Source organism: Delphinapterus leucas, chromosome X (genome assembly GCF_059928025.1).
Source record: "Delphinapterus leucas isolate spDelLeu-1000000601 "Yukka" chromosome X, BTC_Dleu_Yukka2, whole genome shotgun sequence".
Classification (NCBI taxonomy): domain Eukaryota; kingdom Metazoa; phylum Chordata; class Mammalia; order Artiodactyla; family Monodontidae; genus Delphinapterus; species Delphinapterus leucas.
In genome coordinates this window covers 114800526-114820855 of record NC_143150.1, presented here as the reverse complement: position 1 = coordinate 114820855, position 20330 = coordinate 114800526, and the positions used below count along the sequence as shown (strand labels likewise).

Below are 20330 nucleotides of genomic sequence, written 5' to 3'. Positions count from 1 at the left end.
GGCTACCACCAGACCTCCTCAGCTCCTTGCCCCTCTGATCCTCCAGCTCATCGCTCTTTGGGGCATCTGGGTAGGGAAACTGAGGCATGCAATGATGGAGGGCTCCCTGTACCCGAAGATCAAAAGCTCCTCAAGGACCCCCTCCCAAGCATCTTTCCTCTCCCAACCCCACCCCCACCCTTCCCCACTCAAGAAGGTAACCAGCAAGGGGATGGCAGGCAAACATCCTCAATGGCCCTCTGACTGGCTTGGGAGTAAGATAGGCTTAAAAGCTTGGCTTTACATACCAGAAAAACTTTGCGCCGGAAATACTGGTCTAACTTGAAGGTCCTGATCCTTAGCAAACACTTCTGGAATTCCAGACTCCTTCGGTGCAAGGCTTCCATAAACCATTTTTATAGTGGTCTTTTTGAGACAAAGAAAAGAGTTTTTCACTCACCTTTTTTCTTCCAACTACTGTTCAGCTTTGGGGACATACTTCAGTTCACTTTTAATATTCTGGATCTCTGATAGGTTGACCGCAGGTCCTGGAAGTTTCTTAGCTCCTGGAATTGACTTCTTCTCCTCATCCAAAGTGGGAGGAGCACCCTGAAGAGAAAAAAAGGAGAAAGATTTAGCTCACCGAAAAAGACATTTGGGAAAAAAAAAAAAAGACATTTGGTCTCTCTAGGTCATAGACATGAAGCAGAAAACAATTAAAGCAAAAATAGTGTCAGAGAGTAATTCTAGCAGAGTGACTTTTTCTTGTGCTGTTGGGTTACCCTCAGAGTTTCAAGATCTCCTGAAGTTTATAGAAGAATAAAGTTGGAAGAAGAAAACAAGTAATTTCCGCATCACTTAGAAAACCCAAGAGTACTGTTCAGTGTCTGATAGCTAATAAAAATTACCACTAGTTAAAAGGATTTGTGTTGTGCTTCCAAGAGAAGCATCTTACAAGATCAAATTTAATTTGGTATCACAGTATCATAAGACGCCTGAAAGGCACAGGTTTGTAGACTGTTAGTGCACAGCTATCTCTAACAATGACTTGGTCCAGGAGTTTTCCGTTCTTTTGTTTGGGGTGCAGTGGCTGCCAGCCTTTATTACAATGACATTTCTGGGAAGCAGAAACAAACTGAAACTGACATCAGCAAAACCTTTTTGAATATGGGTGGGGTAGGATGAAGTGGCAGAGGAGGCCCAGCTCTCCCCTCCTGCTTTGGAAAGCATTTTACGTTTCCTATTGTTTTATGTTTTTCTGTTGTTGTGGCTTTACCGCGGGACCATATCCTATACATTTTTCTGTGGGTCCTCCAATGCCTGGTGCAGAAGTGCACAGGCACACTTGTTGATGGTTGTTTAGCTGATTAAGCCTGAGAATGTGCCATAGTGACAAATCTATGCCTCTGTGTACATACACCAAACACGTATTAACAGTGGCTGTAAAACAGTAAGATCTGTTGCTGTGTGTAGCTCCTAGAACTCCAATTCATTACTACAGACAGTTGCTGGTTAGCTCATTCCTCCTATTTACTAGCAGTGGGAGGCATATTCCCCAGGGCCCTGGAACGAAGGTGTTGGAGGAACATTTGATCTCTGTGGCAGCCACAGGAGCACGCCTCTCGGATCAGTTTCCTGCAGGGAGGATAATTGAATGACAGGCCCGGCTGCTTCACCCTGAAACCCGCCCATCACCCCGCTGAGGTAACACTTCCCACGGCTGCTCGTGGCCAATGAATGAGTGTCATAGGATCCTAAGGCGGGCCCGTTCCTGGGAGACCTGGGACTCCTCTGGGAGGGACTTGGGCTCGAGAATTTTCCTTAGAACAGCACTGTTGTCTAAGATGCTTCCGCCCAACCCTCTGTCCCACTCTCCTTCACCTGCATCACGGTCTGAGGACCCTCTCGTTTTTCCTTACAAGTGTTTTCCCCAATAAATGTTTTGCCCATCGAATCCCACCTTTGGATCTGCTTCTTGGAGGACCCAAATTAACAGGCCCCCTATGAGACTGGCAGAGCTCCACCTGCTGGGCCAGCAACTGAGTGAACCAATACAGTTATGGGAAAAAGAATAAGAAACTGTACGTTTTTCTCAGGTGCAAGCCCTGTGCCCATATGTGTTGCCGGCCTAACTAGGCAGCCCTGTAACTTGGGTATTAAAGCCAATGCCGTGCTTTAGCCCCCATCTGGCTCCTATATCTAGTTCTCAAATTGTCTAAACCCTAAAGGGAAAGGGCAGAAAATGTTCAAGCTTCCCAAACTTTAACAAATTATTTGGTAGATGTGTCCTTTACAGAAACGTTTTTAAATTGCTTATTTGAGGGGTTCATGATTTTTCCTGTAGTCATTTTCTTTGAATCTGACCCAGTGCTGATGAAATAGCTAACATGTCACCCACACGAAATGATACAGTAGTTCGATGTAGACTGTACCTGTTGTAAATATATGTTGTATATATCTGGAAAATGTTTCCCCGGGTCAATGTATAGAGCCATAGGCTCAGCTTCCTTTCATCATGCACGCACATTCATCATTTATAAATGCAGATTTAGAAGCAATAGTTAAAACTGTTAAACATCCACTTGGAGGACATGGTATTCCAAAATGTTCTTTGTTGGGCTTTTGGAAAGAAATTTTAAACAAGGCTATAAAGTGCTCTTTAAAAATTATATATATATATATATGTAGTGGTGAAATGAAAAATGTTTCCTTACTTATAAATGTTCCCATGGTTGTTAGGTGGGTAGATCTTAATAAAGAAGTATGAAGGAGAAAAATGTTTCCAGTTCCTTCTGTTAAGTTCCTGGCTGAGTCATAATCACTATCTTTCTAATATCAAAATGTGCTATACTGGCACAATTAACACAGAAAACCAGCGTGTGCAGTTATGTGTCTGTGTGCAAAGATTTACTGTGCAAACATACACAGCTAAAGGATGAAAATACTTAATATTAGGCACTTTCCTTTAAATTTATTAAAACCTCAATGCACTGTGTTTTTTATTTATCAAGGTAAAACTTTTAACACTTGATTTGGTAAGGTCACATATAATGGAAAATTATAAGTGGGTATATTTAAGAACTAGGTTTTAAGATATTGACTCAGGAGGGGGTTAGTGGTGGTGCATATTCTTAACTGAATCTTCTCTCATCTTTTAAAAAAGAATGCGAATCAGATTCCATTTTTTTTCTGTGAATTTGTTATCATAAGAATTATAATACATTAAGGCATGAACAGGCAGGGGCCAGATGGTTCCATTTGGCTAAGTATGCTCTCTTTTCTTTTGTAAGTAGATATTTGAATTGAGAAGGGATATGGAAGACATTCTTTGGTTTTAGATAAAGAAAGCTTGAGAGAAGGCTTATCAGCCCCGCGCCATTCCCAGTTTCAGAAATGGCTATTGTCAAAGGGAAATGCCCCCCTTGGGGGGTGACAGAGTATTTGTAAAATTTGGCAAAATGGTGAACCATTTCCCAGCTATCTCACCTTCATCTCCCTCTTTACTACCAGATGCCCTATTTCGTTTTCCCCTAAACTCTCTTCTGTACGACACAACAGCCTGATGTGCTTATACACACAGTGTATTATGCTCATACACTGGAGACTTAATAATAACAGCAAACACACTGCTAGCTCTTCTAAGTTACACCTACTAACTCATTTAATCCTCACATCAATTCTCAATCCGTGGGACTTCCCTGGTGGTGCAGTGGTTAAGAATCCGCCTGCCAGTGCAGGGGACACGGGTTTGATCCCTGCCCCGGGAAGATCCCACGTGCTGTGGAGCAGCTAAGCCCGTGCACCACAAGTACTGAGCCTGCGCTCTAGAGCCCGCGAGCCACAACTACTGAGCCCACGTGCCACAACTACTGAAGCCCGCGCACCTAGAGCCTGTGCTCTGCAACAAGAGAAGCCACCACAATGAGAAGCCCACGCACGGCAACAAAGAGTAACCCCTGCTCACCGCAACTAGAGAAAACCCGTGCACAGCAATGAAGACCCAACACAGCCAAGAAATAATTAATTAACTAATTAATTAATTACTTAAAAAATTCTCAATCTGCTACCATTATTATCCCTATTTTACAGTTGAGGAAACTGAGGCACAAGGTGGGGGGGTTAAGAAACTTGCCCACGGCCTCACAGCTAGGAAGTAGCATGACTAGAATTAAATAGTGTATTTGCATCATGTGAAGGGATCAGGTGGAGAGGGAAATAATTAACAGAAAATCCCAATGTGCTGTTTTGTGGCTTAATAATGATGTAATTGAGAGATTTGGGAGGCAGAGCAGGGGCTTGTCAGTACGCTTCAAATCACTTTAATCAAGCAGCTGCCTTGTCTTATGCAGAGCAAGGGCTTACAGAGACCATAGGTGGGCAGGAGACTCAGCCAGTGCTCACAGGCCTTGTCAGATGGCCCGTCCTGGCTTCCTGCTAGGGTCCACCTTCTTCACATCTGAGATGGTGGCGGGTTTGAGATGGGGGAGCTCCTGGCTGTGATAGAGGTGGCCTGTTCTGTTCAGGAGTGGTTTGTTATGCCCTCGACTTTAGACAGTGATTATCTTAATGGTAAGCTAAGCAATGAATCCCAAATCTAAGAAAGTCAGCAATTCCAAGGTTTTAAACTGGATAGTAATAGAAAAGCGGGGCTCTACAGGTTATTTGAATTCAGATTCCATTTTCCCATTCAAATTATGCAACCAAAGGTGGCTGGGGCCTCGTAGCCAAACCAAGCTGCCTAACTGCTCCCCTTGCAATATTGCTTCCATGAGAAACCTACTCCAAGGTCCAGCCCAGAACTTGAGTCATTAGATCCCACCTCTCCATAAGACCCCACAAGTCCTGAGAGTCCCTTTCAGCTCTCACAATAAGGGAATACCACCCCTCGCCACCCTCCCGACCGGTGAGCCCCACAAGAAAGGTGTAGCTCAATTCAAGAAACACTTCTGGGGTCTCTGGATCTCTGTGGATACCTCGCTCCCTCCATCCTGAGAAGAATGTTGGTTGACCATTTGTTTATGTGGTTGGTCATAAAGTAAGTTTTCAAAACCCAGGCTGTATCAGTTCTTAGTTATTTTAGAATGTGCTGGAACCATCAGGCTGGGGACAAGGCAAGAGTACGAGCAGGGTGCTTTCCCAAGCTCCTAACTGGGACACTTGTGTGGAGGAAAGTACCAGTTGTAGAGAAGAAGCGAGGGCCATCTCTACCACAGAGGAAGATGGATGCAAGCCTCCAAAACAATAGTCACATCAGTCAATTTAGTGTGAAAAGAGAGTCAAGCTACCTTCCAACTGATTGCCAGACACAGTGACACACAGCTTACGAGGAAGCACAGGAAGAAAACCTAATTACACATGAATGGAGATGTAGAAAGAACGCCTTTCTGCCCTCCCTTCTACCTCCCTGTGCTTTTTTCTTACAACATGTGAAATAATAGGCCCAGGAGTCCTTCATAAAAATTGGATAATTCGATCAATCGATGAACAGTCATTTATTGAATACATGACTCTTTCCTCACAGCAACCCTCTGAGGAACGGACAGAATCGTATTTTGCAGACAGAGACTCGGATACTTGACCAAAGTCCCAGAGGGAGAGCTCATGATCATGAGCTACCTGGGTGGCCAAGTTAGCAGCAGCAGAACTAGAAATTCTGTACCATCAGAGCCGAGTAGGGCCAGGTCTTTTCAGCTTGTATGTTGAAAATTTGTTATTCGTCAAGGGTGACTTAGTGACTGCAACTCCAGAACTTGGTGATGTCACTCAAATACTCTATCTCCTCCTTTCAAAAATTATCTTTCTATTTATAGGAGGCTGGAACCACTAACTGAGGACCACATCAGGAATTATTTATGAGAGAAAAAGGTTAGATGCAGGACAACCAGTTTTATTAGCAAATACCAAAAAGGTCACCTACAAAAGTTTAAAAAGCCTTTTCACCTTTTAAAAAAGATAAAATACAGTTTGCAATACCCTGTGGCTTTATTGCTCCAAGACCTTAACTTTTTTTTTAGAATCAGACCTTCCAGGTTTCATCAGAAAAGTCAGAATTGAGGAAAAAATATAAACATTTGGGCAGAGAACTATATTTATTGCACCCATGATGAATTTTAGCCCCCATTTTAGAAGACTGGGTATCTGAATTTGGAGGAAAGGAAAAGAAAGGGAGGGAAAAATACAGAAATTGATAGACTCCTTTGCAAGTTCCTCTTTTCAAAGGAAGCACCCAGAGATTGGGGCTTTTTGTTTGAATCCACAAGTAATTTTACGTGCTTATTACCTGCGTTCCCACTGGGGTTCATCACTCATCAGAAGCTCTACTACATACATCCAGCTAGATTGAATAAAAGCTTCAGAGTGAAAACTTAGCAAGCTACTGACTGTTGCTGAACCAAGAGCATCTGAGAGGTTCCCCCTCCCCCTACACACACACACACACACACACACACACACACACACACACACACACACACACACACACACACACACACACACACACACACACACACACACACACACACACACACACACAAGAAGACACATGCAATCAATAAACTAGATGCTAAACTCAGCATCTTCAAGTACCTGGGCCAGGCACTTAGATTTTTGGCTGGAGGGAAGTGAGGGTCAGTGTGTTTCGTGGCTGATTGAGCAAGACAACCAAAGAAATGTATGCACTACATGATGACTCCTTGACCCACATCCATTTGTGCCCTCCTTGTCCTGGAAAGCTGGCCCTCGGCTTGCCTCTGCCCTCCTCTAGTCAGGATGTTGGAGGAGAAAGATGGTGCTGAGCTCTGCCAGCTCAGTTTTTCTCACCTCCTCCGTTTCCAGAGTACATTCTTTTCTTCTGGGGGGTTGCCCAGCTCCTGGCCGAAAGGCTCCCATTGGGATATTGATATTTGCCTAAAAGAGAAAACAGGGAAGATTTAGGTTAAGGAAAGTAAGAAATTGCAATGACACTCTGAGATGGTAATCATTGTGAGGCAAAACAAATCTGAAAAGTACGTCTTTAAAGCTTTTTACCTCAAGAAAATTGCTATGACAGTACAAAAATATGCCAAGGAAAATTTGACTTCCATTTATTCCAGATTTCTTGTACTCATCCTGAGGTCTGTGCAGTGATTTCACAGTTCCCTATTGGCTGGAAGAATTGGAAGACAGTTTGTTCTGGCTGTTGCCCTCCTGTGGTGCCTAATATTTTCCGCTCTCTGGGATGAGGAAAGAACACATAATGATAGGAAAGGAGGCCATGGCATTTGCAGAAACCATCCCACATCTTAGCCCTCCTTCAGCTTCCTTCAGATTTACCACGGGAGGGGGGCAGTCACACCTCCCAAACCACCTCCTCCCTCCCATAATGTCCTAAGGCTATTCTAGCACTGCCTTAGGTCTCTGTAATTTGACACTCTTTTACTTTCTCCCCAACACCCCACTGTGTGGGTCAGTGTGTAAGGAGAGTGCTGGAAAGTCAAGTTGATTGGTATCACAGTTCATAGATTTTTGTCCTTTATTAAGATGCAATACCAATTTCTACCCACAGTAAACATAAAATAACTTCTAGAAAACATGAAATATGCTAAACATTAAATTATGTAAGGAAAATACCGACACAGTAGTTCAAACTTGGGAAAGAGAATATGTAAATTTGAATTTTGTCCATACTTCTTCATCTGGTATCAAAAGGCAAGAATGTTTAATGCAGACCAAAAACATCTTCACCCAGGAGTATCACTCACATAAAACAAGCATTAAAACTTTTCTTTAAGGCAGAATGTATTTTTTTCCACTTGAGATAACGTGTTGCCTTATGAGTAGTTGGATTTGTGGGCTTGAAAAGTTGAAATTGCGCTCTGATGTTATGAATGAAAATGATGCCCGAGCAAAGGGAGCAACATATTTTGTTACCGTATGACTCAGTTTGGGCAATTTTGATACCACACCAAACAAAATCATTAGGAAGTGTGGTATTTGGAACTGCCTGATATGAGCTCTGTTGCCAGGGGAATGTTTAACTCAAGACACAGGAAATATCCAGTGTCCGTGTTCATGCAACATGGTGGATCTATGTTCTGCTCCGAAGAACAGGAGGTGACTTTTTTCACATAGGACTTTAAACCTTTCTTCCCTACTAGAATAATGATGATCCCACAGAAAGGAAACAGATCCAAAGTGTTTGTTGTGGGTATCAAGAGAGGTACATCACCATTCCTAGGGCCAACAAGCCAAGAAGTATTTGGGGTCAGTATGTATCATATATGCTAAAATATAAGTGCAGCACAATTTTAGAGGGAAGCATTTTGGAAAAACTAAGGCTGAGCCTTCTATACTATTCCTCTGTTTAATGGAAATATCAGGTGGCCTAGAGTGGGGGGAGGGGAAGGTATAAGACAAGGGGGAAAACATGTCTTCTGTGGTGGCAAATATGGTAGCATACTTCACGAAGTCCAAGATGCACCTCTTTTAATATCTCTGAAATCAGAGCATGTCTTACAGTCAATGGTATCTTAAATTTTTAATGGGCACACTTGTTTTATTTCTTAGGACATAAAATACTGGTATTTTACAATTGACAGTGTCTTAGATAGGATGAAATATCATTAGGGTCCTGAAATAAGATCAAAACAATGTAAGTAAGACTCACCGAAGATGATGTATATTGAACCAATAACTATTTCCATTACTACAGTTTGGATGAAAGAGGGGAAAAGTTGATATAGGGACTATTTGGAAGACAGTTAACTGGCTAAAAGTTTAATTAGATCACCACTACCCTGACCCATTTATTAAGCATGTACAGAGGGCATCTTCCTAATGGGAAGTTCAAGTTAAAGTATTGTTTCTGAAAGATATGATTGTTAAACTAACCCATTTAATCAAGTGTGTATGCTCTATGGTGTTGTAGTTTTCAGTAATGGAACATGTAAAAATCATCCAGGATGGTGTATTCAGTAAAGCACATGCTATGGAAATACCACCTTTTCTTGCTCAGAGATTGATTTTAGGAATGCATGTAGCCTCTCCATGGTACCTGTGTGGCTATGGTAGTGAAAAGAGCCCAATGCTAGGAGTGGCTATAGATTCTCTGTACTTGAAAGAGTGACAACTGCTCTGGGTCTTGTCTTCCCCACTTGTTTAATGTGAATGTTAGGCTTCACTAATGGAACCCTTCTCGGCCATGGAACCCTTCTTTTCAGTAAAGTGTTGTGAGAATATGTAAAATGCAAACTAGGTGGAGGTGGAGCTGCTCTGGCCAAGGTTATAGGGAGCCCAGACCCCATCTGCTTCCCCCAAGCCCTGGACCGTGAGCACTTCCAAGGAACTTGGGGGCCCAAATCTGACAGCCATTGAAAGAGATCACCCCTAAGTGAATGAGTATTGATGTGCATTTAAAATGTTCACTCTGCCCACTGTTAAGATGTCTGTAATTTACTTTAAACTACTTTAGCATAGACAGTGTGATATTTTATACGCACAGGTTGGTTTAACTACAACTGTAGGGAACACTATTGCTCTCATTGGGAGTTCATCCTCCTGGGGTGGTTAGGTGGTAAAATATCACTAAGACCACGTTCCCCAGATTGCTGCTCCAAGTGTTTTCTGTTAGGTTTATCTCCACCAATAACCGAGGCTTTAATGTTTGCATAAATGGCAAAAAATCAGTGAAATAATGGAATGACTATTAGAAATGGCTTGTCTTGATGAAGTTGGAGGAGGTTAAGATATGTAGAGTGGTTAAAATATTTTAGAGACAATTCCCACCCTGCTGAACAGAGTGTAAGAATCTGATGCCTATAGCTTGCGTCTTTAGAGACAGAGCTCAGAGGGGTGGTCCCTAAGTGGGCCTGTCTCCAGTCATTGATAATGAGGATTTCTAGCTGACTGCTGCCAACTAGGGGCAACAGAATCCCCACCTGCCTCCCATGAACCTTTTATGCAAACGGGCAGTCACTCAGAGCATTTAAAGTGACAAGAGCTGAGGCTTCATCAGGCTCACAGACGGACTGTATGGATGGTTTCTGCTTGTTTGCTAACAAATGCGTGTTTAACAAAGTGGCAGAGTTGGGTTGGGACTAACTTTCATCTTAACCTGGTGGTGAGGTTGTGGAACAGTAACTACCCCTCCCCACGTTCACCACAAACCACCCTTATCCACCCTAAAACCCCAAGATTCAGCTAGGTTGTCATAACACCTTCATCCTCACAACAAACTTCTGAGGTGCAGACTATCATCTTCATTTTACTCAGAAAGAAACTGAGCCTCAAAGAGGTTAGGTGATTTGCTCAAGGCCACACGAACTTACACCTTGAGAATGGCCTTGGAAAAGGGGCACACCAAATGGATAATTCTAGAATAGGCATCAAAAAAAGCCACATTTGAGGGCTTCCCTGGTGGCGCAGTGGTTGAGAGTCCGCCTGCCGATGCAGGGGACACGGGTTCGTGCCCCGGTCTGGGAAGATCCCACATGCCGCGGAGCAGCTGGGCCCGTGAGCCATGGCCGCTGAGCCTGCGCGTCCGGAGCCTGTGCTCCGCAACGGGAGAGGCCACAACAGTGAGAGCCCTGTGTACCGCAAAAAAAAAAAAAAAAAAAAAAAAAAAGCCACATTTGAAAAGTGAGCCATTAACTCACTGGCCTGATGCTTTTTCATCTTTAAGGCATGACTCAAGAAACCCAGAACCTAAATGGGTTTTTTTGTTTTTGTTTTTGGGTTTTTTTTTTTTTTTTTGCGGTACGCGGGCCTCACACTGTTGTGGTCTCTCCCGTTGCGGAGCACAGGTTCCGGACGCACAGGCTCAGCGGCCATGGCTCACCGGCCCAGGCGCTCCGCGGCATGTCGGATCTTCCCGGACCGGGGCACGAACCCGTGTCCCCTGCATCGGCAGGCGGACTCTCAACCACTGCGCCACCAGGGAAGCCCTAAATGGTTTTTTCGACAGCAAATATTGACAGGATCCAGAGCAGCCTGTGAACGTGTCAAGTATCCAATCATTAATGTACACCTAAGGGAGTGTCAGAGGATTGCTTTGTAACTGATTAGAGACGATTCATTAATATAATTGTAGGGCGGTGATATTTGAGTGACAAATTATAGGCTAAATTAGAACCATAAGAAAAATTCCTTGTAACTTGAATTTCATAGAAATGTGTAGATCTATAGCTCTCTGTTTTTGTTCCATCAGCCAGAGGATTGGTGTCATATTCTTGTCTCTTTCACTGACTTGCTGTTTGAACACAAACAAAATACTTTCTCAATGACTCGATTTTTCCATCTGCAAATTGAACATGGTATTCACTACTCAAAATGGGTTTGGAATATGAGCTACGTTTTTATGAAAGAATAAACAAACAGAAGTCAATGACCTGGAGTTGATATGAGGTTGGACTTCCTTCTCTATATAGATTCTGTATAAGTGTAAAGGAAGCAGGCTTTTGTTTTTTCCTTTTGTAACACCTTCCCTTGCTTTTATTCCCTCCTTGAGATTTATTCATCTTAGATATTTCTAAATATGCCCCTGACGTAGCAGACCCAGTGCATCACTTTCCCAAGCTATACATACTTTGTTACATCCTCAAAGTTGGAATGGAAAAAATCTACTAGATCATCTTTTGCCAGAACAGGATACAGTTCCCTGATAATAGACCTATCTGATGTGAAATGAATACTACACTTGATCTCACCAGGTGAAGAAAAGCCGAAAGAATTCCCTGTAAGTTAATTCCACTAGTCCCTTAATTATTTGTATTGTTCTCTTGCTTGGCTCCAGGCTTTGAGCCCGAGAATTCTGGAAACAGTATTCCCTCCACAGCCACTCCTGTGTGACTTACAGTGCAATGGCATCTTTCCCCAGTGGGCTGGATTCTGTAGCTGCTAGCCACTGGATACTGACAATCCCACTCCACTTTGCTTTCCAGAGCCCTTGTTCTCTTATCTCCCCCTCCCTTTTCGTCCCCACTCCGTCTCTCCTTTTAGCGCTCAGGCTTTTGGAGTTTCCTGCCATTGCATATTTGTTTCAGATGACTCCCCACGGGTTCTATCTTTAGTTTTCCAAGGTCTCCAACAGCACCTGCCAGAATCTATAGCCTCCCCCATGGCTTTCTCCCAGCCGCTGGAAGAGGAGCCCCTATAGGGTTGCATTTTACAATATTTCTTTCTGTGCTTTCCTATTCTTACAGTCCTAGTCCTTCTCTGAATGGAGCAGGATATGACATTTTGAGATTTCTAGCATCTTCACAGAAGACTGTCAGAAAGAGGGGTGTTTTCCCAATAGCTAATTTTAAAAGATTTCTTATTTGATATATTAGCCTAAATTAGGAAGACACACACACACACACACATACACACACCAACTAAAATATATCCAACCCATTTTAAAATAAAGCTCTGTATCGCTAGAATGCATGACTTCTTTGTCTTTAGGGATTCTTGAAATGTGAAATAGATTCAGAACACACAGAACTTTCCCACTCAATACAATTTTGAGAAACTCCCACTCAGCCACTGTTTTTCACCCATGATGTTTCATACTGAAAGGTGGTTGTGTTTTTTTTCCCCTCTGTTCTCAACACTTTTTGTTCTCTTCAATAATTTTCTGAGTGACTCAACTGTCGTCTTGTCATCCAGGGGAAAGTAGATTTCAATAATGTATCGTACAGCTATTAAGAGAATGTCTACAATCGGTTGAAGGCAGGTTATATTTCTGAAGTACTTGTGAATGTCAGCCTCAAAAAATGACATCCCTTAGTCAGTATATGTCACCAATATGGAGCCCTGGCAGAGCAGCAAAGATCACCAGCTGGAGGTAGCTCTAGAGTCAAACTGCTACATTTCAAGTTCTGGCTACACTTCAAAGAAACCAGCAGTGGAAATCATAAACACTGTGTTATAGTGGTTTACCTAAGAAAGAAACAGTAGATCCAAGGTCAAAGGAAAAACATGTGACAAATGAAAGTTCATATTTTATCTTTCGCATTTAAATGCAATAGTAAAGGAAGGTATGTATCATCATTATTATTATTAGCTTTTTTAATTTTTTTGCGGTACGCGAGCCTCTCACTGTTGCGGCCTCTCCCGTTGCGGAGCACAGGCTCAGCGGCCATGGCTCACGGGCCCAGCCGCTCCACGGCATGTGGGATCTTCCCGGACCGGGGCACGAACCCGTGTCCCCTGCATCAGCAGGCAGACTCTCAACCACTGCGCCACCAGGGAAGCCCCTATTATTTGCTTTAATAAATGTATTTGATTAACTGACCAGCCATGGGTGGTTTTAGTCTGTTCCTTTGTACGAAGGATTGTCACATACCTGAAATCTTTTATAAACTGGAAGTCCTAGATGGAATTAGAGTCCCTAACACCTGTCTGTAAATATTTTTGTCGGGCTCTTTTCTTCCACGGAGCCCTTATGCCCTGAGCAATGGAGAGTGGAAGAGCAATGGTAACGGGTGGGGAAGGGAAAGAAGTACTAAAACTCAGGGCATCAAGATATTCTGTTCTACACATGGATTGGGTGACAGTGGAAACTTCCCATGGTAGGAAGCCATACACTAACTAATGATGCAAGGCTCATATAATCATTCCTCTAAAATGTATGATAAAGGAGTTAGTTTTAGTTTCACGAGCAGCTTGATTAAGTCAATTAAGCAGAGAGGTGGGATTCAGTGGCCATGGTCATTTGTATTTCAAGACCATGTTTGTTACTGAGTCACTTTACTTTGTACTTTTCACTCCTAGCCAACTTACATTTAAGATGACTTTAATCAGGGTAAGCTATTAGCTGCTTCTGCTGAAATGCTGGCACCGTTTCTGAATGTCGGTTGAGGACTTTAAAAGGGAGGACCCAGCATCCATAAAATGGTAATTGTCCTTCAAGTAGCCTTGGTAGTTATGATTACACCCACTCCTCCATCTTCACTCTCGGTGCCAGGCTGGAGATAGTAAGTAATAAGACTAGTCACTGTTGCAAAATGGTTCCAAACGTGGGCTTTGGGATCAGGCAACTCGGGTTCAGTTCCTGACTCTCCTACTCACAGGCTGTGTGATCCTGGGTGAGTTTTTTTGCTTCTCCAAACCTTTCATTATAATCCATGGAAATCCCATTGCACTGTGCCAAGTACATAGTAAACCCTGAAGAAACTGACTATTATTATCGTCCTAATAATAAACCTTAGAAGTTATTCTCAAGAAGTTCATGGACTATTAGAAGCTGGACAGAAGCTTACAGGTCATTTAATGCAACATCCCCGCCCCCTGCCCTTTGCAGCTCATGAGGACCGGGGGTGAAGTCACGGAGCAGAGCTATGACTAGGGCACAGGACTGTTTTCCGTTCAACCATGAAACTCTCAGATCTCACGGGAAAGGACAAATAACACTCAGCTTACTTTGATCAATGGTGAAGAGAAAGGGCCAGTGACGACTCAGAGGACATTGACTCTGGGTGGGCTGAGGCCCTGGGGAGGCCCATGGCAGTTGCCAAAGGGGGTGTGTTCAGGAAGAAGGGGAAGGACAGGCAGGTGCTACCAGTGGCCAGTGTCACTTGGTCTCATTAGACTTACCAAACAGATCGCTGATGGGATTAGATTTCCCGGCAGCTCTAGCTTTCCCCACCACCTGTCATGTCAAATTCTTTCATCTGAAAGGATCAGACCCACTGTGCCTAGTGTGCTGATGTTACCTTGGTTGCAACTCCATTCCCATCAACAGTGGGGTTTAACAAGCAGCCTACAGAGCACAGAACTGGGGTCAGCAAACTACGGCCCATGGGCCACATCCAACCTGCCACCTGTTTTTGTAAATAAACTTTCATTGGCACACAGCCACACCCATTCATGTATGTATTGCCTATGGCTGCTTTTGTGCTGTAACAGTAGAGCTGAATAGTGCAGCAGAGGCCCAGTGATCTGTAAATCTTAAAGTATTGATTACTGTCTGGTCCTTTACAGAAAAGGTGGGCTAACGTCTGGCCTAGAGCCTTATCAGCTGCTTAGGAGACAAAGGCCCTCTGCAGACTATGGAAGAATCAGGATGTTTTTATGTCCCTGCGATAAATGAGATTTCACTAATACAACTGAAAAGTAATGCAGACTTAGACAGAATCCCCTTACAATTCAAAGGCCACCTCTTCTTCAGTGTGGATGTGAAAGACAACTGTCCATCTCCTCTGAGGGTGGGTCTGATTCTGGCCTCCCGCTTATTCTGGGGCAGGGAGGAGATGGAAGCAGCTGAAGAGAAAACAAGGCCATTCCATGCATTACTTGGATAATTAGAAGAGCCATCTCTTAAGGACTTTGTGTGCTATAAACTAGGCACTTGCCATACATTATTTTGTGTATTCATTATAACAATCCTGTTAAGTAGTATGAATGTCCACATTTTACAGAAGGGTAAACTAAGGGTGAACTGAGGTCACAGAGTTAGCAAGTGGCCAGGTAGAGATTTATAACCATTTGGCTCCATGTTGTCTGGTGTACATAGGTGCAGTAATTCAACTACCTATGCCTGACTGTTAGAAATATGGTTGACAGAGGCTTAAGTTTGCTCAATCCAAACAAAATAGAGATCTAAGTCATTACTTCTAGAAGTTTGCACTGCAAAATACTATCCTACAAGATACTCATTTAAAAGGTCCAATATGTTTAGAAAACATTGTATACATCACCACCTTCTTGGAAATATATGAAGCCATTAGCAAGTTATGGACTCTGAGAAAACCTGCAGTAAAGATCCTACTCAACTTTGCTTAATGTTGTGTTCCCAAACACTTTAGCATGGAACCCTTTAACTAACAACATCCCATAAAACTGCTATTCCAGGAGACGCACTTTGGGAACTGTTGAACTACATGATTATGATGATGATGATTGATGATAATGGCTAATATTTATTGAGCAACTACAATGAGCCAGGAACTGGCCTAAGCACTTACAAGTATTGATTCATTTAACCCTCGCAGGAACCCTATGAGCTCACATGTTATTAATTCCCCACTTGACAGATGAGGAAACTGAGACACAAAGAGGATAAAACAACTTGCCCAAAGTCGCATAGCTAGTGAGTCCTGGAGACCATGAGCTCCTCAAACTCAAGGATCAGGTTTCAGTTCCTCTTTGCATAGCCAACACTTAGTATGGTGCCTGGAACAAAGTATGCACCCAGAATGTGACAGTTGAACTGAATTGGAAATGAGATCCTAATAAAAAGAAGTGACTAGAGTGTGTTGAATGGAACATTTAAGATCTTTAGTACTTATGCAACGAGGGCACTCCTTCATCAGCTGGGGTTTCTATTTGTTCCACACAAGACCATAGCCTAGGTAATGTTCCTACTACAAAGCATTTTGTATAGAGTAACCATTTTCATATTTTATTTAATAGACCCTACATTTAATGCAGAAATGATAGGAAAATATCAGATAGCGCAGATCCTATTTAGCCACAAAAAATAGTATTTCACTTGAAGGTGCATTAAATTAGGCTTTCTGTCTGGCATAAAATATATTGAGAGAGGCAATACCACATCCATAAGGAAGCACTGCCTTTGTTGGTAGAGTAGATGGATTTTTTTTTAAATGCAGTATAATAACAGCTATTGAGAACAGTCAATAGCAGCTTTTTAAATATTAAAGACCTAAAAATATATCAAGGTCAAAATTAATAGGTAAAATACGGGTGAATTTTCAGTGTAGATTTGAGGGAGGCCAGGGAGCACTAAGGAAGAAAAATCAACACACTTTCAGCTATAAAAGGAAGAGAATAAAAGGCAGCCCGAGAGACTATGTTTTTGTGTCCTGCAAAATAGAAAGGAAATTTTATGTTTAGCACTTTGACAGCTTCAAATGCAGTGATTAAATGGTATTATTTTTTGTCACTTTAACACAGAGCATTCCGGAATGATAAGTATTATAGTAACAATGTGACCCTTAATGAGGGCTTACTGTGCTGTTTTAAGCATCTTATACGTGTAGCCCTAGGAGGTGAGTACTGTCCCCATTTTACAGATGTGGAAACAGAGGCAGAGAAGTAAAGTAGTTTTCCCCGTGATCCCACACCAGTACAAAATGGATTAAGGATTCAAACTCCACTAATCTGGCTTCACAGCCCATGCCACTAACAGCTGTACACACTGGGTAAAAGAGAAGGTTCAAAGGCTCAAGGATGCTCACAGGCCTGGGAGGCAAAATGAATTCTACTACCAATGTCAGGGTACGTACATCAGAAACTCACTAGGTGGACACCAGAGGGCCAAACATGGCAATGCAGAGTTGAATCCTTGCCAATAGGCCCTTCCTTGGTGGTTTGTTCTGTGACAGGTTTCCAGAGGTTGTTATATATCTTACCAGTTAAGAACCCCATCCATTTGAGGCTATGCATTAGTCATGACGGGTAAAGATACGTCCCTCCACCCACTTCCACCACCGGTGTGTGCTAGGATTCCTCACACCACAATCTGACCACATGCATGTCCCTTCAAAATACAGTCGCTTATGAGTAGGTGTATGTATGATGGTGCACCAGACCCCAAGTATTCAGAAACTACCATATGCTGTGCAGTATTCAGGAAAGCCCAGGGAAAAAAAGTTTTAAAGTTCCTTTAGAGAAAGTACAAAAGGCTCCATCTTGATGGAAAGGAAAGATGGAATTTTACGATAAAGCATTGTGCCCACCGTCTCAGTATGGGAGCCACTTGAGAGTTAGACACTAAGCTCTTAAGAGAAATAACAAATTTAGTATTGAGTCAAAACAAATACTAAAATTTTCTCCATAATTGTATTTGTGTTCCAAAATGCCTGCTTCCCCCTCCCCTTATTGTGGGTAACACGTAAGTCAGATGAAACAACCAAAGAATTTGTTTGTTGAGAGGGCATGAGGAGACGTAATAGCATACGGACCTTAAAAGATAAATACCCAAGCCTTGGGAAGAACACTTGACAAGAAAAGGATGTTATTTAAAGAAAGATGTATTCTAAACAGATGAGTCAACAAACTCAATTGGATATAAAAATGGAAATTGAATTGTTAAATTCCAATCGATGAGCATATCAAAAACTTACACATCAAAAAGCATATCAAAAAACATACACACTGCATTTTTGTAGAAGACCATTTAATTCTCATTTATAAACTTTGACTCCCTTACAAAAATAGCTTCTCCCTTCTCAGTTATACATTACCAGCCTTATATCCTTCCTTAATTGTACCTTACACGAGTCTTTCTTTTCTTTTTGAAGTGAATCATCAGTTGGGGTGAACAGTCACAAAAAGTCTGATTTATTAAGCAAACAGACTGGAAGTTGCTGATGTTAAAACACAAATATGTCTACTTACCTGGATGGCTCTGACATTGGAAACTGGCTGTTTCGACATATCGACAAGGTCTTATCCCTAAAAAAACAGGTAAGAAACTGTTAGAGGTGGCGGCATTCAGATTCTCAATCGTGATAAATTTGAATTTAACTCATGATTCAACTGGGCAGTCACCCCTTTCACTGGCCATATATTCTTTCAGTCTCAGTTTCCGGTTACTTAGAGACTCTCCTTCCTAATGCCTCAGGGAGAGGGAACACTAGAGCGCTGGATAAATCATTCAGGAGGAGAAATGCTGAGATGCCTCTCCCCTGATGCTCATGATAGGCAATCAGAAACTTGAAAGGCGCTATCATCTCCTTCCCTGCCCTCTTGCCCCCCTGCCAAGAACAGCAAAGCAAAGAGGTTGTGGGAATAAAACACCTTTGTTTGGGGCCTCAGAAGCTTTCTGCTTGAAACTGAACTTTTGATCTGAACCGAGTTGTTGCCAGGGCTGCACGTCAGTCCATCGGGACCGCCTCGCCTCCGTCAAACACCCAAAGAGAAATGGCCCGTATCGCATTCTTACTATTGCGATGCTCCCTGCTCGCTGTGCTCGTGTCTGTTCTGCACAGAGACCTGGGGGACATGGGCCGCGTCTCCCTGCTCTGTGCGTCAAGAGCCTGGGCTTTGTAAACCAGGCAACCAGGCAGCTGGCAGGCAAGCCTCGCCTCTGTCTTCTTTTCTTTTAACGAATCAGTCTCAGAAGGCAAATAGGACTTATGTGACCATGTCAGATCCCTAAGAGGTAGCAGTGCTTCCTTCCCAAAGGAACTTTGCTTTCTTTCAGTTCGTGAGACCTGACTTAGAGCCCAGGGACTAGTGGCCGAGGTTTACTGGGGCTCAGGGAGCAGGGAACAGCCCAGCTCTGTACAAGTGATGTTATAGCTAGGTCTATTAACTGTCGACAGGACGGAGTGAAAAAGTTTGAAATTCAGTGAATTAAAAACACGCTGCTTTTTAAACCCAAATGATAAACTGGGTTGACTAGAGTTTCCTCAGTTGACTGGTGTAAGTGTGTGGGCTCACTGGTGAGTCAGTGAACACCGAGAGCCGTGTTGGCATTTGCTGCACGTCCGGTGTCCTCTGGACTACGTCAGTCAACATCTCTAGGCCCATTTCCTCTTCCTTAAATTTCACCTGCTTCACAGGTTGTGGTACGAATCAAAATGACATAAGGTTCCTGAAAATGCCTTGAAAACTGTAAAGCATGGTGCAAATATGTATTGTTTTATTGCCATTGCCCTTAGCTGGAGACTTTTTAGTTCTATACTGGTCTACAGCTCTAAGTACAGAGTAAAAACTGCTGTAGTGATGCCCCACACACTTGAGAGATAAAATTTACGATCTGAGAACTCTGAAAAACTTGCTTTATTTTCTTTCTGAGGTCTTCAAAGCCTTAGGCTCTATTATACGAAGTTAAACAATTACATAATTTTTTTAAATCTCTGTAATTAGTATACTCAACTATATAGTCCTTGGAGTCACATACATGAAAACAATGGGATTTTTTTTTTTTTTTACAGTTTCACCTGCATGTTTTGGTAATATACAGATACAGCCTTCATGCATAAGGGTCTAGGTAGAAGTATTTTCAATATGGTTAAAAAAATAGGGACTTCCCTGGTGGCGCAGTGGTTAAGAATCCGCCTGCCAATGCAGGGGACACGGGTTCAAGCCCTGGTCCGGGAAGATCCCACATGCCGCAGAGCAACTAAGCCCGTGCACCACAACTACTGAGCCTGTGCTCTAGAGCCCACGAGCCACAACTACTGAGCCCGAATGCCACAACTACTGAAGCCCAGGCACCTGGAGCCCGTGCTCGGCAACAAGAGGAGCCTGCGCACCGCAACGAAGAGTAGCCCCCGCTCACCACAACTAGTGAAAGCCCGAGCACAGCAACGAAGACCCAAAGCAGCCAAAAATAAATAAATTTATAAAAAAAAAATAAATTTATTTTTTATATGGTTAAAAAGTTAAAAAGCAATAACAAGTTGAACAATTAGGAATCC

General features: G+C 42.8%; 1 protein-coding gene across 1 annotated transcript; it reads right to left on the bottom strand.

Annotated features, from left to right (window-relative positions):
• Positions 1 to 326: 326 nt before the first annotated feature.
• SMPX (small muscle protein X-linked) lies at positions 327 to 18339 on the bottom strand. The gene is made up of 3 exons (XM_022560484.3): positions 18301 to 18339; positions 6799 to 6885; positions 327 to 588 (listed from the first exon to the last, which is right to left on the bottom strand). Exons 1-3 carry the CDS (start codon positions 18337 to 18339, stop codon positions 454 to 456), a joined length of 261 nt encoding a protein of 86 aa, XP_022416192.1. The 3' UTR covers positions 327 to 453.
• Positions 18340 to 20330: the final 1991 nt, after the last annotated feature.

Excerpts from the sequence above, each read along its gene's own strand:
- SMPX (XM_022560484.3), bottom strand. The coding sequence starts at position 18,339 with ATGTCGAAACAGCCAGTTTCCAATGTCAGAGCCATCCAG. Across the intron at positions 6,886-18,300 it reads CCAATGTCAGAGCCATCCAG|GCAAATATCAATATCCCAAT; the intron begins GTAAGTAGACAT and ends TTTCTCTTTTAG. Across the intron at positions 589-6,798 it reads GTACTCTGGAAACGGAGGAG|GGTGCTCCTCCCACTTTGGA; the intron begins GTGAGAAAAACT and ends TTTTCTCTTCAG.